The sequence below is a fragment of the Octopus sinensis genome, linkage group LG28, assembly GCF_006345805.1.
Source record: "Octopus sinensis linkage group LG28, ASM634580v1, whole genome shotgun sequence".
In the NCBI taxonomy this organism is placed as follows: Eukaryota; Metazoa; Mollusca; class Cephalopoda; order Octopoda; family Octopodidae; genus Octopus; species Octopus sinensis.
Window position 1 is genome coordinate 16034904 of NC_043024.1, and position 19587 is coordinate 16054490.

General features: G+C 43.1%; 1 protein-coding gene across 2 annotated transcripts in view; it reads right to left on the bottom strand.

Annotated features, from left to right (window-relative positions):
- LOC115225695 (glutamate--cysteine ligase catalytic subunit-like) overlaps positions 1–19587 on the bottom strand; it is a 94649-nt gene that overhangs the window by 21524 nt on the left and 53538 nt on the right. For both annotated transcript variants that reach the window (XM_036514543.1, XM_036514544.1), the window contains exons 10-13: positions 11438–11576; positions 8946–9058; positions 4135–4221; positions 606–712 (exon numbers count right to left, since the gene is read on the bottom strand). In XM_036514543.1, coding sequence (XP_036370436.1) covers positions 606–712; positions 4135–4221; positions 8946–9058; positions 11438–11576 — 446 coding nt within the window. The remainder of the gene's footprint in view (positions 1–605; positions 713–4134; positions 4222–8945; positions 9059–11437; positions 11577–19587) is intronic.

Consider the following 19587-nt stretch of genomic DNA (forward strand, 5'->3'; position numbering starts at 1 on the left):
ATATTTGCATTTTGGTTGGATGGTGCTTCCACGAGAGATTTTGAACTCTCATAAGGAGGCAAGTGTAGATTCTATCCAACCACCTCTCAAGCTTCTTTGATAACGTCCAAGTTTCTGAGCCAGTTGTCACACCGTGATATATCAGCCCTATTTCATGGGACAGAGACATAGTTATACATAAGACACACTAAAGGAGGTTCAGATATTCACCAAGAAATAACTCTCGATTAAAAGGTTGAAGAAAATCAGAGAGACAACTTTCTAGGAGGAAACTCCACAGATCCCCATTGGCATGGAGATCAAACGAAGAGAATAGCACTGGGTTGGATACACCATCACAAGACACCATCCTGGGATCACAAACTAGTCCCTCAGATGGAACCTCCAGAGGAAAAAGAGAGAAAGGGCAGGGCACTCCTTGCAATGTCATCTAGAGAAAGAAGTAAGATCTAGATGGAGTTGAGCCAATTGGATAGAAGGCCCAGGACAAGAATAAGGGAAGGGAAGCCGCCCTAGGAGGGGTTAAAAGCCTGGGCAAGTGACGGCCCACATAGCTGCAGTTGCATCAATTTGTTTAATGCTTATTGTACAGAAAATCAATATTTACCTTTGTTATTGGGATCAAAAGGTTCAATTTGAAGGTAACAATGGCTCGGGTAAGAAGGACCATAAATACAACAAGGGCAGCATTTTCAAAGTCGGTCAATTGAAGCTGGAAATATAGAAAATATGCATACATTCATGCATATAAACATACATACATACTCTCACTCATACATACACACACACACATATATATATATATACATATATATATGGTTAGTATTATTATTATATTCATATATTTTATATATAAATATATATATGTATATATATATGTGTGTATGTGTATATATATATATACACACACACACATATATATATATACAAATATATATATGCATATATACATATATATATACATATACACAGATATATATATACGTATATATACATATATATATGTAAATACATGTATGCATATATACGAGGGGCGTTCAATAAGTAATGCCCCTGACCCACTTGCAGTTGTTTGGTCTAGCTGAAATTTTGCATGTGCACTTATTTATATCTCTATAGATTAAGTGGTGAATTACAGCTGTGAACTAATTGTGGTTTCTGATTTACAGGTGTTTGAACTGAGTCAAGTGTGAAATGGAGCCTGCTGAGTGTCGAGCAGTGATCTGGTTTTTGTATTTGAAAGGACGCACACCACGGGAGACTTTTGATGAAATGAAAGTAACTTATGGTGATGATGCCCCATCATATGACCTTGTAAAACGCTGGCATTGTGAATTCAAACATAGTCGGAACTCTGTGGAAATAGCTCCCAGATCTGGTCGCCCCCTTCTGCCGTTGATGAGACGTCTGTCCGTCAAGTTGAGGCTGCCATTTTGGAAGGTCAACGCATAACTATTCGCCAAATAGCCCTTAAGGTCAAGATTAGTACCGGGTCTGTGGAAACTATCATTCATGACCATTTGCATATGCAAAAGGTGTCTGCCAGATGGATTTCCAGGTTGCTCACACCTTTCCAGAAGCAAGAACGCGTTGAATGCTCGAGGATGAATTTGGAGATGTGCCAAGAAGATGAGTCAAAATTTTTCAAAAGACTGATCACACAGGATAAAACCTGGGTCCATAGACCAAAGCCCAGTCAATGCAGTGAAAGCACCATGACTCACCTCCTCCAAAGAAGGCAAGGGTGCAACCCTCCGCTGACAAGGTTATGCTCACAGTCTTCTGGGACCAGGACGGAGTAGTGATGACAGATTTCCTGGCAAAGGGTGCCACAATTACAGGAGCCTATTGTGCTTCACTTTTGAGGAAATTAAAAGAAGCTATCAAAATCAAGAGGCGGGGCAAGATCAGCAAAGACATCCTCCTCCTGCAGGACAACGCTCCGGTCCACAACTCGCGTGTCGCCAGATCAGAAGCACAGGCATGCAGCTATGAACTCCCCCCCTTGCACCCTCTGATTTTCACCTCTTCCCAGCCATGAAGTTGATTTCGAAAGGAAAGTGTTTCCCAGATGATGCAGCCTTGATTTCTGAAGTCATGTCGTGGTTGGAGGACCAAGCTGGGGTCTTCTACAAAAACGGTCTCCAGAGCTGTATCAAACGATGGGAGAAATGCATAACTCTGGGTAGTTCCTATGTAGGAAAAGACTAATAACTGTGCCAAGTGTTGTTGCTCTACTGCTATGGGAAGTGGGTCAGAGGCATTACTTATTGAACGCCCCTCGTATATATATATACATATATATATGTATATATATGTATATATATGTCTATATATATATATATACATATATACATATACATACATATGTATATATATATATAAATATATATATACATACATATACATACAATACACACACACACGCACACACACACACACACACACATGTATATAAACAAATAAGAAGAAGAAAAAGAAAAAGAAAATTTTTTAACACATCTTTAATAATGTGTTACAATAGTTTCTGTACTAGCTCTAATGTAATGCCAGTTTACGCAAAAATTCGAAGTGAAAAATTCATGTTATGTTTGCGGTTTTAGACATTAGAGAGGCATTTCATCAGACTTGCACCAAAGTGTGCTAGAATGAGAATCCAAATACAGTTAGTGATATTAATATACAGGTGGTGATTTTGATATGGGCTTTGGTATTAATATAAGAGAGTTATATGTATACATATGTAGTTATTGGGTTGTCCGGAAAGTTTGTGCCAATTTATAATAGCTTACCTTTCGATTTATTTTAGAACATGGTTGAGTCCATAAAATAAGATTTGACTACACCTCCATTTAGAGCACAGTTTAAGCTATCTTTTCGTGGAAGAAGGTTTATGTTCCTATAACCTGTGTTAATTCTGTAACCCTTAAAAATGGAAAATAAGAAAGTTCATTTTCAGCACTTGATGCTTTAGGAACCAGACAAAAATTGCTGCAGCTCAGCTGGGATATGTTACCCCATCCACCATATTCACCAGATATTGCTTTTTCAGATTTCTACTTATTCAGGTCTCTGCAAAATAGTCTTAATGGTAAAAATTTCAATTCCTTGGATGACATAAAAAGATACCTTGATGAATTCTTTGCCATGAAACCACCTAAATTCTGGGAAGAGGGTATTTTCAAGTTAAAGGAAAGATGGAGTTGCATTGTGCAAAAAAATGGTTCATATTTGGTTGATTAAAAATGCAATGGCAAGTATTTATTGACCTTTTTCTTTCCTTTAAAAATTGGCACAAACTTTCCGGACAACCTAATATATGAATACAGATACCGTGATATTGAGATGGAGGTTATGATATCACTACAAATGGAAACATCAATGTTTCACTTGTGATGTTATAAAATAGGTGATGGTGACGAGGTGGCAGAATCATTAGCGCACTGCGTAAAACACTTAGCAGAATTTTGTAAGTCTGTACGTTCTGAGTTCAAATTCTACCGAGGTCGATTTTGCTTTTCATCCCTTTTGGGGGTCGATGAAATAAGTACCTGTTGATCACTGGGGTTGATGTAATCGACTATCCCTGCTCTAAAAAATTTAGACCTTGTGCCTCTAACAGAGAGGATGTTATATCATGGACAGAGGAGATATGAAGGTGGGAAACGCGGCAGACAGAACTGTCATATATGTGGTGTGTGTGTGTGTGTGTGTGTGTGTGTGTGTGTGTGTGTGTGTGTTTGTGTATGTCTATGGGCTTGTGTTTGTGCTTGCATTTACACCTTAGAAACTGTTGCTAGTGTTTATGGAGATCAAGAAATAAATTCTAGAATTAAAAATATAAGTTCTTGAGTTGATTTGATTGATTGAATCTTTAGAATTATTTCTTCTAGCATGGCTACTGTCCGATGGTTCAAACAAGTCGAAGAATATACCAAACTGCACCAAATTCCACTCACAAAGTATCAATCAACCCAATGTTATTAGAAAATATTTCTGCAAGGAGTCTTGCACTGAGATTGAACTCATAACCATGCTGATATGAAGCCAAGACCGAAAAGCTATGCCTGTGCCTATATACAATGAAGTATACAGAAATATCTTTTACGGAGACAGTTTCTAGTAAAATGTTACCTCCATTGTCCTGAATTCTATTTTCCATCCAGATTTCTCATCAGGAAGTTTCAGTTTTAGGCTTTGCCAATTACTTCCAATGACGGCCTTAAAACAGAATGTTAAACAAGGGTCTTCAATGATATAGAACATATACAACAATTTAATATAATATACTGTATTTATTCGTATGCAATATATAATCACATATAATGCACATTACTGGTTATGTAAATCAAAAGGCAACACCTCTCTTGTATAATAGACACTGGTTTTTCTGTAGTATTATGATATCTGGGAAATAAGTGTTTAGTCAGATTTATTATAAGAAAAAGTGAATACTAAAGTGACCTTTGACATTTACTAGAGTAGAATGTAAATATGATAGACAGTAAATATCAGAGATAAATGTACCCAGAGAAATGAAACACCAAGCTAACGATACTTTTGAAAATTGTATTAAAAAATTACTCGTTATTTCATAACCAAATACTAGTAATTTAAAATGATATATTTTTGCTTTTCATAATTTTTGTTTAAAAAGTTCTAATTTTTTACCTAAACTACTTTTCATTTAGCAGCTAATTAAGTGATAATCATTATACTCTATCTTTATTTCTTATTTAAAATAACCCTTTAGGAAATAAATACAAAAAGGAAATTCCCTTGACAGCGGCAGTAGTTTGCTCCTTAAATTTGATTTTGAAATGCCTGCTACTCCAACCACTGTAATTTCCATCACACTGACTTTAATTTTAAATCAACCTTTCCATTTTTTCCTCGTTTGCTGGTCAGCAGCAGCGGAGCTGCTCTCTGACTATCTATCTGCGGTTTTATATAGCTATGGTAAGACCTCACCTGGAATTTGCATCGCCGGTCTGGAACCCCTATCTTGCCCAGGATATCAATCGTCTGGAAGCCATTCAGCGACGTGCAACCAAAAGAATACCCTCCAATAGGCATTTGCCATATTCTGAATGCCTTACTTCTTCCCTGGCCATGGACACATTGAAACTCCGACGTCTGGCAGCTGACTTGGCAGACACCCATAAAATTATCAACCATCTTACAAACAATAACTCTGAGCACCTTTTCAAACTCCACCTGTCTAACACCCGTGGGCATATTTACAAAGTCAGAAAACAGCACAGCTCCCATGACTTTAGGAAACATTTTTTCACACTGAGAGTTGCTGAAGCATGGAACAAACTACCGGCATCAGTTGTTAGTTGTCAGAGCACTGCATCCTTCAAAACTTCCATGCTTTCTGAGATTTGCCAACACTACACCAGATTTTCTCCCCTCCATACAAACACAAGCATGTATCTGACTCATACACTGTTCACTTTCCAGACATTTGTACATTACTGCATATACTCTGACAAGTTGAGGTGCACCTGAGCACTGTATACAATAATTTCATTATTATTAAAAATAATATTTGTTTTACCTCTAATGTCCTCTTACTCTCTATTTGTTGTTTTTACAAACTCTCATTCAAGCACTATCTGATTTACGTGATAGTGAACAAACATACAAGTTAATTATCATACATTCTTTTATTCTTTTACACGTTTCAGTCATTTGACTGCAGCCATGCTGGAGCACACCTTAAAGTGTTTTAGTCAAGGAAATCAACCACAGGACTTAATCTTTGTAAGCCTAGTATTTATTCTATCGGTCTCTTTTGCCAAACTGCTAAGTTAAATATACCAGCATTGGCTGTTGAGCGATGGTGTGGGGACAAATACACACATACACACGCACATATATATATATAATATTAAGGAGTATAACTTCAAACTTACAGGGAAAAATTCAATTTAGTATTAAATCAAATTTCACAATATAAATATATAATATATATAAATTAGAGAAAACCCACTATTATGCAATTCAAACAATGATAGACATAAACCAAATCATATAGAAATATGATAACCTTCACTGTGGTTGGGAAACAAGCTATATATATATATGATGGGATTCTTTCAGTTTCCATCAACAGTTATCTCTGATACTTACTGTCTATCATACTTAAATTCTGCTCAAGTAAATGTCAAAGGTCACTTTAGGATTTGCTTTTTCTTTATTTAAGGATGCAGCAAATCATATTCTATATGATTTGGTTTATGTCTATCATTGTTTGAATTACATAATAGTGGCTTTTCTCTAATTTATATATATATATATATACAACGGGCTTCTTTCAGCTTCTGTCTAACAAATCTACTCACAATGGTTTGGTCGGTCTGAGGCCACAGCAGAAGGCACTTGCCTAAAGTGCCATGCAGTAGGACTGAACCCGGAACTATGTGGTTGGAAAGCACAAAATATACGATGGGATTATTTTAGTTTCCATCTACAAAATCTACTCATAAGGCTTTGGTTGGCCCAAGGCTTTAGTAGAAGATACTTGCCCAAGAAGTCATGCAGTGAGATTGAACCCACAATCATGTGGTTGGGAAGCAAGCTTCTTACCACAGGACATCATTTTAAGATTAATTGCTCATTCATTTTTAGCATACTCATTAAAATATGCCAAAACACCTATCAGAACCTATACTTGTACAAAAGCTGCTTTTTGTGTCTTTTCTTACCTGCTTCTCTCCTCTGTACAAAAATGTTGTCACCATTAACTGTTGAACTATGTATATGTGAAATTTATGTTTATCTACTTTTATGCTAAACATGTTACCCTTAAAGATTGTTTTAGCCGATTATGCCTATGCATACAAGTCAGTCTTGGATTTCATGCAATGTATTAACCTGTCCGATTTTAACGACCTGTTAGTGATTAAGTCCTTAATCATCGTAGATTGTTTTCTTTGATATTTATACATCAGTTCTTTATATAAAGAGAATGCTATTTGGTGATAATTTTTTAGGTGCTTATATTTTATCATTTGCTTGTTTCAGTCATTGGACTACAGACAAAGCCTGGTACTTATTCCTCGGTTATTTTTGCCAAATCGCTAGATTACAAGGACGTAAAGAAACAAACATCGGTTGTCAAGCAATAATGGATACAAACACCAATAAAAAGACACACAAACACTGGAATATATACACATACAAACACACACACACATATGCGTGCGCACACACACAGAAATAGATAGACAGACAGACAGATAGATACACAATATGCTTTCAGTTTTTGTCTATCTAATCTCCTCACAAAGCTTTGGTCAACCCGGGGCTATAGTAGAAAACACTTGCACAAACTGCTACAAAGTGAGATTGAACCCAAGACCACACGGTTGTGAAGCAAGCTTGTCGACTACACAGCCATGCCTAAGAAGATGACAAAATTTAAGGACTTAGACAAGTTTTAGGGATTCGTTGCATTTAAACATTATTACAGTCAAGCAATTACATTATCTGGAAGTTAACACAATGTTTCCAGTCAACCGTTTATACTAAGAAATATTTTATCTGCATAATACTAACCAACCCTAACCCTAGAGGTTAGAGTAGCGGACTCATGGTCAAGGGATCGCGGGTTCGAATCTCAGACCAGGCAATGTGTGTGTTTATGAGCGAAACACCTAAGCTCCATGCAGCTCCGGCAGAAGGTAATGGCGAACTTCTGCTGACTCTTTCGCCACAACTTTCTCTCTCTCTTTCCTCCTGCATCTTGCAGCTCACCTGCGACAGGCAAGTGTCCCGTCCAGATAGGGAGCCTATACGCCAATGAAACCAGGAAACCGGCCCTTATGAGCCAGGCATGTCTTGAGATGGAACAAACAACAGCAACAACAACATTACTAATTAATGCTTTAGGTGGTAAGTTACTAGAGTCATTAGAAAGTCAGAGAGTGCAGTTTGTATTATTTGCTTAGGATCTCTGTGATGTATTTTTAAATCCTGCCAAGGTAAACTTTGCCATAATTTTGGGTGTGATAAATAAAATACCAATTCAATTTTGAGGTTGAGTTTTCTTTCTTTTCCCCTCTCTCTCTTTTTCTGTATGTGTGTGTGAGTGTCTCTCTCTCTCTCTCTCCCTCTCTCTCTCTGTTTTTCTACATCTCTTTTTCTCTCTGTGTGTACCTCTTGTTTTTAATGTCCTCCTCTGCTTCCCTCCCTCTCTGTCTCTCTATTTTTCTGAGTGTCTCTCTCTTTCTCTCTGTCTCATTCTGTTTCTTTTTTCTCTACGTGTCTCTCTCTCTCTCTCTCATTCTCTTCCTGTCTCCCTCTCTCCTCAACCCCTCTCTGTCTCAGGAAGAAATCAGTTACAGCTAAACCTGAATAAGGACACGCTCCAGCAATTTTAAAATACCCAGGACACAACATAAAACACGACACCACCTCTGTGACTCCACCAAGCATTGAAGGCCCAAGAAAGGAAGAAATTTATCCATTGTAGAATTAATTTCTAGCATCATAACTCCCATAGATTTATTTATAAACTAGCAGTATCGCCCGGCGTTGCTCAGGTTTGTAAGGGAAATAACTATAAAGCATTTTTAGAGAGTTATAGCCAAAAAAATAGCAAAAAAATGGAAAAAAATGATGGTAAATTTTTTTGAGAGTTAAAAAAGGTCGAGTTGCGTCCCCTAGACAATCTGTGGTTTGTGTTTCTGATTCTCAACCCCATGTCGAATTTATCGATTTTTTTCAGAACTGGGGGAACTTTTCAAAATTTTCGCTGCGTTAGTTTTGAATTATGACATTGGGCTATGTGTGTGTCAAGTTTCATCAGAATCGGTTGAAAGCCGTGGTCAGGGTGAGGGTACAACCAAACAGACACACAGAAACACACACAGACAAACTGCCGTTTATATATAGAGAGATTATCAAAAGGATATATTTTACAAATATATATTTACCTGAATGTGATCTGTATCTTTCATTATGTCTTGATCGATCTTCTCTTTGTATAAAGCGATTGGGTCTCTGACCAGGAGTTGGGCAACGTATTTGGACATCATTTCATCAACACCTGATTAATTAACAAATAATTTAATCAGTTTTAATAATTTATAAAACTGTTGCATACTTTTACAAGGAAACTGATTAACACAGACAGACACTGGCAAGCATGTACACACACACACACACACACACACACACACACACATACATACATACATACATACATACATAGGCAGCCACGCACATACACATATGCACACACATGCACACGCACATACACGCACACATCTGCACATATACACTGACACGTGCACATACACACGCATGTATGTACACACACACACACACACAAACACAAACACATATATATTTATGTATGTATATATGCGCTGGCTCGGTCCTGTACATCGCATGCCAGACGGAAGAATCCCAAAAGATCTCTTGTCTAGGGAATTGTCCAGCGGCACAAGAGCACGAGGACGTCTGCAAGAGAGATATGATGTCAATAGATTTGGACAACCTGAGATAGGAGGAGGTCACAAGTATTCGCCCACGCTGGAGTCAAATACTGCGAAACGGGATGAAGCGAGGGGAAGAAAAGCAGGAACTTGCCATCAAAGGAAACTGCACTCGACGGAAGGAAAAACCAGTAGCACCGGCAGAGAGTTCCTTCAAATGCAGTTGCTGTATGCGTGACTGCCACTCGCTTGTGGGCCTGTACTGCCACAAGAGATGCTGTACCACCTTCAGCAGCTGACACAATTTCTTCGGGTGCAGATCCATGGCTTCGCAGGACCGACAACTGCATACTACAAACGCACACACAAACACACATACACGCACACGTGCAGGCACATGCACACACACACACACGTACACACACACACACACACGCACACGTACACACACACACACGCACACACACACGCATGATCTTTTATTCCAGTCTCCATCATTAGGTTTGTAGCCAGAATAAGTTAGATTTACCACAAGAGTTACGTCCCCTCTACAGAGTTACCTACCTTCGTAAAACTGTAGTTGTAATGATCATGTTAAAACATCTACGCTACTATACACACGGATGCGCAATGGCTCAGTGGTTAGGGCAGCGGACTCATGGTCATAGAATCTAGGTTTCGATTCCTAGACCGGGTGTTGTGAGTGTATATTGAGCGAAAACACCTAAAGCTCCACGTAGCTCCGGCAGGGGATGGTGGTGAACCCTGCTGTATTCTTCCCCTACAACTTTCTCTCTTCCTTCCAGTTTCTGTTGTATCAGTATTTCAAAGGCCAGCCTTGTCACATTTTGGGTCACACTGAATCTCTCCGAGAACTACATTAAGGGTACACGTGTCTGTGGAGTGCTCAGCCATTTATACCTTAATTTCACGAGCAGGCTGTACCATTGATCGGATCAACTGGAACCCACTATAGACGCACGATCTACTGTCTATATGCATACGTACGTACGTACGTACATACATACATACATACATGCATACAATCATATATACGTACATACATACATACATGCATGCATACATGCATACAATCATATATACGTACATGCATGCATACATGCATGCATACATACATACATACATACATACATACATACATACATACATGCATGCATACAATCATATATACGTACATACATGCATACATGCATGCATACATACATACATGCATGCATGCATGCATGCATACATACATACATACAATCATTCACACATACAATCATACACACACACATACATACATACAAACAAACAAACAAACAAACAAAGACCCACTTCAGTCACGAATGACCATGGTATTGCACCTAGAAAGTTACTCTCTGAGGCACAAATCTGGACATGGTTTTTCTTTTTTATGGAAGACCAGCAGTCGTCAATGCATACCAGCCTCCTCTCTCCACACCACTGATGTTATCCAAGGAAAAGGCAAAGGGGCTGATACAGCTTGGCACCAGTGACATCACAACAGCTGAGTGAACTGGAGCAACATGAAATAAAGTGTCTTGCTCAAGAACACAACACACAGCCCAGTCCGGGATTCGAACTCACTACTTCAAGATTGCAGCCTGATGCTCTAACCACTGAGCCATGTGCCTTCAAATGCAGAGAAACTGTTTTTAACTTCACTAAATCATTTATTATTTAGTGCTAAAATCTTCATCACTGACCAGGTTGCAAATAACACAATGAAAATTTTGATACCAAGTAAGTAAATGGGTGAATGAAGTTAATAGTTTCTGTGAATGGTTAACAAAAGTCATGGATACTGTAACTGTTTAATGAATGTAATTATGATTGAATATTTACAACACAGTAGCAAAGTAAAAGGAAATGTGTTAATTAATTCTGTCAACTGGTCAATGATAATATTTTTATATAAAATGAATCAAAAATTATTTTTATGTTTTTAGAGAATTTCTAAATACCTTCAGCTTTCAATAATTCATACTGCTCAGGATCATAAGTGAAATCATAATCATTATAAAATTGGTCACTCACAGAAAGGTAACTGCTTACTGTATCATAACGGGATTTCTTCATCAAAATGTTACCATTTGTCAAAGGCTAAAAGGAGAAGATATAAAGTCAAAACAACTCAAAGTTGCAAGAATAAGCTGCTGCTTTTGACATGAAGAGAAGATATTATGAAGTAAGAATGATGGCTTTATGTAAAAGCACAAAAATATGCTACTATTTATGACATGGGAACAATGTATTTGTCCACAAGAAATTGAAATAACTTAAAAATTAGTTAAATATTCTCACAAATACTTCATGACAATGAGACATATCTGTTCCGGAAGCACACATCACTAACACGAGGAAAATAGTATATCGTTACCATTTAGTATGGACTGGAAGGTAATGCAGCTAGAGGCTCTTAGTTAAAACCCAATCTTGTGAATCCTTGACAGAAAACCTACTCAACTTCTTCATAGAATGAAAGAACTTCTCGGAAATCAACAGATAGAAGAGTCTTATCTTAAGGAAGTTTTCTTTGGCAAGTTACCTCAAACACTACTTTCAGCAGTGAAAGAGCAAAATTCTCTCAAACATATTTGGCAGATGGTTTTATGGAATTAACTTCTAGATAGTCTGTAAATACCTTGCCATCCATTTCTTCAGAATTATAGTTGATGAAAGAAACTTATGAGAAACAATTTAAATTATTAACAGACAAGATCAAAAGTTTTCAACTGGGAAGAGATAAATGCTTTTATAATAGAAATAATGCAAGATGGTGCAGATGATTGAAAAGACCCAAGAGAAACGCTAGAAAAATGAAGCTATCACTTTAAAGGATGATGAATTAAGGCTTTTCAAAGCATAAAAGAAAAACTTTGGCCAGAAGCTTATCCAATCAAAGACATATCTGCAGTAACTATAGCAAGAACTTTATTTACAAATTGGACATCTATATTTGGCATACCCAACACATTGACAACAGATCGCGGAAGAAAATTTGAGTCAACACTTTTCGTAGAAAATATTTTTCAGAAGAATTTTTTAGTGCATATGTCAAGAGTTCAGAAAAATGGTTTTATTATCCACAGGCCATGCCTGTCTTTGCTGGCATCAGCTTACATATTTCACCAAACTCTGCTGCATTTATTAAAGCTATTCCTAAAAATATTTATAGACCCAGGAAGACATGGGATGTGGTGGTAAAGCACGATCTTTGAACATTGGGCCTCACAGAGGCAATGATGAGATATGCTGGAAATATGCTGTGATCGGGAAGACCCGGCAACTAAAGTGAGATCGCAGTCGTGGATGGTACCAATGTTGCATAACTAGCCCATTTAAAAGTACCCTTGAATCATCGGGCGATAAATTGAGCTTGAGAAGACCTGTTGAGTCAAGTGAAATTGTAATCGTGGCGGCTGACTGGCAACCGTGCTGGTGGCACATAAAAAGCACCATTTGAATGTGGTCAATACCAGTGTCCCCTTAGTGACTCCCATGCCAGTGGCACATAAAAAGCACCATCCAAACGTGACCAATGCCAGTGCCACCTGACTGGCTCCTGTGCCAGTGGAACATAAAAAGCACCATCCAAACGTGGCCAATGCCAGTGCCACCTGACTGGCTCCTGTGCCAGTGGCACATAAAAAGCATCATCCAAACGTGGCCAATGCCAGTGCCACCTGACTGGCTCCTGTGCCAGTGGCACATAAAAAGCATCATCCAAACGTGGCCAATGCCAGTGCCACCTGACTGGCTCCTGTGCCAGTGGCACATAAAAAGCATCATCCAAACGTGGCCAATGCCAGTGCCACCTGACTGGCTCCTGTGCCAGTGGCACATAAAAAGCATCATCCAAACGTGGCCAATGCCAGTGCCACCTGACTGGCTCCTGTGCCAGTGGAACATAAAAAGCACCATCCAAACGTGACCAATGCCAGTGCCACCTGACTGGCTCCTGTGCCAGTGGAACATAAAAAGCATCATCCAAACGTGGCCAATGCCAGTGCCACCTGACTGGCTCCTGTGCCAGTGGCACATAAAAAGCATCATCCAAACGTGGCCAATACCAGTGCCACCTGACTGGCTCCTGTGCCAGTGGAACATAAAAAGCACCATCCAAACGTGGCCAATGCCAGTGCCACCTGACTGGCTCCTGTGCCAGTGGCACATAAAAAGCATCATCCAAATGTGGCCAATGCCAGTGCCATCTGACTGGCTCCTGTGCCAGTGGCACATAAAAAGCATCATCCAAACGTGGCCAATGCCAGTGCCACCTGACTGGCTCCTGTGCCAGTGGCACATAAAAAGCATCATCCAAACGTGGCCAATGCCAGTGCCACCTGACTGGCTCCTGTGCCAGTGGCACATAAAAAGCATCATCCAAACGTGGCCAATGCCAGTGCCACCTGACTGGCTCCTGTGCCAGTGGCACATAAAAAGCATCATCCAAACGTGGCCAATGCCAGTGCCACCTGACTGGCTCCTGTGCCAGTGGCACATAAAAAGCATCATCCAAACGTGGCCAATGCCAGTGCCACCTGACTGGCTCCTGTGCCAGTGGCACATAAAAAGCATCATCCAAACGTGGCCAATACCAGTGCCACCTGACTGGCTCCTGTGCCAGTGGCACATAAAAAGCATCTTCCAAACGTGGCCAATGCCAGTGCCACCTGACTGGCTCCTGTGCCAGTGGCATGTAAAAAGCATCATCCAAACGTGGCCAATGCCAGTGCCACCTGACTGGCTCCTGTGCCAGTGGAACATAAAAAGCACCATCCAAACGTGGCCAATGCCAGTGCCACCTGACTGGCTCCTGTGCCAGTGGAACATAAAAAGCATCATCCAAACGTGGCCAATGCCAGTGCCACCTGACTGGCTCCTGTGCCAGTGGAACATAAAAAGCACCATCCAAACGTGGCCAATGCCAGTGCCACCTGACTGGCTCCTGTGCCAGTGGAACATAAAAAGCATCATCCAAACGTGGCCAATGCCAGTGCCACCTGACTGGCTCCTGTGCCAGTGGAACATAAAAAGCACCATCCAAACGTGGCCAATGCCAGTGCCACCTGACTGGCTCCTGTGCCAGTGGCATGTAAAAAGCATCATCCAAACGTGGCCAATGCCAGTGCCACCTGACTGGCTCCTGTGCCAGTGGAACATAAAAAGCATCATCCAAACGTGGCCAATGCCAGTGCCACCTGACTGGCTCCTGTGCCAGTGGAACATAAAAAGCACCATCCAAACGTGGCCAATGCCAGTGCCACCTGACTGGCTCCTGTGCCAGTGGAACATAAAAAAAATCATCCAAACGTGGCCAATGCCAGTGCCACCTGACTGGCTCCTGTGCCAGTGGAACATAAAAAGCACCATCCAAATGTGGCCAATGCCAGTGCCACCTGACTGGCTCCTGTGCCAGTGGAACATAAAAAGCACTATCCAAACGTGGCCAATGCCAGTGCCACCTGACTGGCTCCTGTGCCAGTGGCACATAAAAAGCATCATCCAAACGTGGCCAATGCCAGTGCCACCTGACTGGCTCCTGTGCCAGTGGCATGTAAAAAGCATCATCCAAACGTGGCCAATGCCAGTGCCACCTGACTGGCTCCTGTGCCAGTGGGACATAAAAAGCACCATCCAAACGTGGCCAATGCCAGTGCCACCTGACTGGCTCCTGTGCCAGTGGAACATAAAAAGCATCATCCAAACGTGGCCAATGCCAGTGCCACCTGACTGGCTCCTGTGCCAGTGGCATGTAAAAAGCATCATCCAAACGTGGACAATGCCAGTGCCACCTGACTGGCTCCTGTGCCAGTGGCACATAAAAAGCATCATCCAAACGTGGCCAATGCCAGTGCCACCTGACTGGCTCCTGTGCCAGTGGAACATAAAAAGCACCATCCAAACGTGGCCAATACCAGTGCCACCTGACTGGCTCCTGTGCCAGTGGAACATAAAAAGCACCATCCAAACGTGGCCAATGCCAGTGCCACCTGACTGGCTCCTGTGCCAGTGGCACATAAAAAGCATCATCCAAACGTGGCCAATGCCAGTGCCACCTGACTGGCTCCTGTGCCAGTGGAACATAAAAAGCATCATCCAAACGTGGCCAATGCCAGTGCCACCTGACTGGCTCCTGTGCCAGTGGAACATAAAAAGTACCATCCAAACGTGGCCAATGCCAGTGCCACCTGACTGGCTCCTGTGCCAGTGGAACATAAAAAGCATCATCCAAACGTGGCCAATACCAGTGCCACCTGACTGGCTCCTGTGCCAGTGGAACATAAAAAGCACCATCCAAACGTGGCCAATGCCAGTGCCACCTGACTGGCTCCTGTGCCAGTGGAACATAAAAAGCATCATCCAAACGTGGCCAATGCCAGTGCCACCTGACTGGCTCCTGTGCCAGTGGAACATAAAAAGCACCATCCAAACGTGGCCAATGCCAGTGCCACCTGACTGGCTCCTGTGCCAGTGGAACATAAAAAGCATCATCCAAACGTGGCCAATGCCAGTGCCACCTGACTGGCTCCTGTGCCAGTGGAACATAAAAAGCACCATCCAAACGTGGCCAATGCCAGTGCCACCTGACTGGCTCCTGTGCCAGTGGGACATAAAAAGCACATCCAAACGTGGCCAATGCCAGTGCCACCTGACTGGCTCCTGTGCCAGTGGCACATAAAAAGCACCATCCAAACGTGGCCAATGCCAGTGCCACCTGACTGGCTCCTGTGCCAGTGGAACATAAAAAGCACCATCCAAACGTGGCCAATGCCAGTGCCACCTGACTGGCTCCTGTGCCAGTGGAACATAAAAAGCACATCCAAACGTGGCCAATGCCAGTGCCACCTGACTGGCTCCTGTGCCAGTGGAACATAAAAAGCACCATCCAAACGTGGCCAATGCCAGTGCCACCTGACTGGCTCCTGTGCCAGTGGAACATAAAAAGCACCATCCAAACGTGGCCAATGCCAGTGCCACCTGACTGGCTCCTGTGCCAGTGGGACATAAAAAGCACCATCCAAACGTGGCCAATGCCAGTGCCACCTGACTGGCTCCTGTGCCAGTGGAACATAAAAAGCACCATCCAAACGTGGCCAATGCCAGTGCCACCTGACTGGCTCCTGTGCCAGTGGGACATAAAAAGCACCATCCAAACGTGGCCAATGCCAGTGCCACCTGACTGGCTCCTGTGCCAGTGGAACATAAAAAGCACCATCCAAACGTGGCCAATGCCAGTGCCACCTGACTGGCTCCTGTGCCAGTGGAACATAAAAAGCACCATCCAAACGTGGCCAATGCCAGTGCCACCTGACTGGCTCCTGTGCCAGTGGAACATAAAAAGCACCATCCAAACGTGGCCAATGCCAGTGCCACTGACTGGCTCCTGTGCCAGTGGAACATAAAAAGCATCATCCAAACGTGGCCAATGCCAGTGCCACCTGACTGGCTCCTGTGCCAGTGGCACATAAAAAGCACCATCCAAACGTGGCCAATGCCAGTGCCACCTGACTGGCTCCTGTGCCAGTGGCACATAAAAAGCATCATCCAAACGTGGCCAATGCCAGTGCCACCTGACTGGCTCCTGTGCCAGTGGAACATAAAAAGCATCATCCAAACGTGGCCAATGCCAGTGCCACCTGACTGGCTCCTGTGCCAGTGGAACATAAAAAGCATCATCCAAACGTGGCCAATGCCAGTGCCACCTGACTGGCTCCTGTGCCAGTGGCATAAAAAGCATCATCCAAACGTGGCCAATGCCAGTGCCACCTGACTGGCTCCTGTGCCAGTGGAACATAAAAAGCATCATCCAAACGTGCCAATGCCAGTGCCACCTGACTGGCTCCTGTGCCAGTGGAACATAAAAAGCATCATCCAAACGTGGCCAATGCCAGTGCCACCTGACTGGCTCCTGTGCCAGTGGCACATAAAAAGCATCATCCAAACGTGGCCAATGCCAGTGCCACCTGACTGGCTCCTGTGCCAGTGGCACATAAAAAGCATCATCCAAACGTGGCCAATGCCAGTGCCACCTGACTGGCTCCTGTGCCAGTGGCACATAAAAAGCATCATCCAAACGTGGCCAATGCCAGTGCCACCTGACTGGCTCCTGTGCCAGTGGCACATAAAAAGCATCATCCAAACGTGGCCAATACCAGTGCCACCTGACTGGCTCCTGTGCCAGTGGAACATAAAAAGCACTATCCAAACGTGGCCAATGCCAGTTCCACCTTATTGGCTCCTGTGCCAGTGGCACATAAAAAGCATCATCCAAACGTGGCCAATGCCAGTGCCACCTGACTGGCTCCTGTGCCAGTGGCATGTAAAAAGCATCATCCAAACGTGGCCAATACCAGTGCCACCTGACTGGCTCCTGTGCCAGTGGCACATAAAAAGCATCATCCAAACGTGGCCAATGCCAGTGCCACCTGACTGGCTCCTGTGCCAGTGGCATGTAAAAAGCATCATCCAAACGTGGCCAATGCCAGTGCCACCTGACTGGCTCCTGTGCCAGTGGAACATAAAAAGCACCATCCAAACGTGGCCAATGCCAGTGCCACCTGACTGGCTCCTGTGCCAGTGGAACATAAAAAGCATCATCCAAACGTGGCCAATGCCAGTGCCACCTGACTGGCTCCTGTGCCAGTGGCATGTAAAAAGCATCATCCAAACGTGGCCAATGCCAGTGCCACCTGACTGGCTCCTGTGCCAGTGGCACATAAAAAGCATCATCCAAACGTGGCCAATACCAGTGCCACCTGACTGGCTCCTGTGCCAGTGGAACATAAAAAGCACCATCCAAACGTGGCCAATGCCAGTTCCACCTGACTGGCTCCTGTGCCAGTGGCACATAAAAAGCATCATCCAAACGTGGCCAATGCCAGTGCCACCTGACTGGCTCCTGTGCCAGTGGCATGTAAAAAGCATCATCCAAACGTGGCCAATGCCAGTTCCACCTGACTGGCTCCTGTGCCAGTGGAACATAAAAAGCATCATCCAAACGTGCCAATGCCAGTGCCACCTGACTGGCTCCTGTGCCAGTGGCACATAAAAAGCATCATCCAACGTGGCCAATGCCAGTGCCACCTGACTGGCTCCTGTGCCAGTGGCACATAAAAAGCATCATCCAACGTGGCCAATACCAGTGCCACCTGACTGGCTCCTGTGCCAGTGGAACATAAAAAGCACCATCCAAACGTGGCCAATGCCAGTTCCACCTGACTGGCTCCTGTGCCAGTGGCACATAAAAAGCATCATCCAAACGTGGCCAATGCCAGTGCCACCTGACTGGCTCCTGTGCCAGTGGCACATAAAAAGCATCATCCAAACGTGGCCAATGCCAGTGCCACCTGACTGGCTCCTGTGCCAGTGGCACATAAAAAGCATCATCCAAACGTGGCCAATGCCAGTGCCACCTGACTGGCTCCTGTGCCAGTGACACATAAAAAGCATCATCCAAATGTGGCCAATGCCAGTGCCACCTGACTGGCTCCTGTGCCAGTGGAACATAAAAAGCACTATCCAAACGTGGCCAATGCCAGTGCCACCTGACTGGCTCCTGTGCCAGTGGCACATAAAAAGCATCATCCAAATGTGGCCAATGCCAGTGCCATCTGACTGGCTCCTGTGCCAGTGGCACATAAAAAGCATCATCCAAACGTGGCCAATGCCAGTGCCACCTGACTGGCTCCTGTGCCAGTGGCACATAAAAAGCATCATCCAAACGTGGCCAATGCCAGTGCCACCTGACTGGCTCCTGTGCCAGTGGAACATAAAAAGCATCATCCAAATGTGGCCAATGCCAGTGCCACCTGACTGGCTCCTGTGCCAGTGGCACATAAAAAGCATCATCCAAACGTGGCCAATGCCAGTGCCACCTGACTGGCTCCTGTGCCAGTGGAACATAAAAAGCATCATCCAAATGTGGCCAATGCCAGTGCCACCTGACTGGCTCCTGTGCCAGTGGCACATAAAAAGCATCATCCAAACGTGGCCAATGCCAGTGCCACCTGACTGGCTCCTGTGCCAGTGGAACATAAAAAGCATCATCCAAATGTGGCCAATGCCAGTGCCACCTGACTGGCTCCTGTGCCAGTGGCATGTAAAAAGC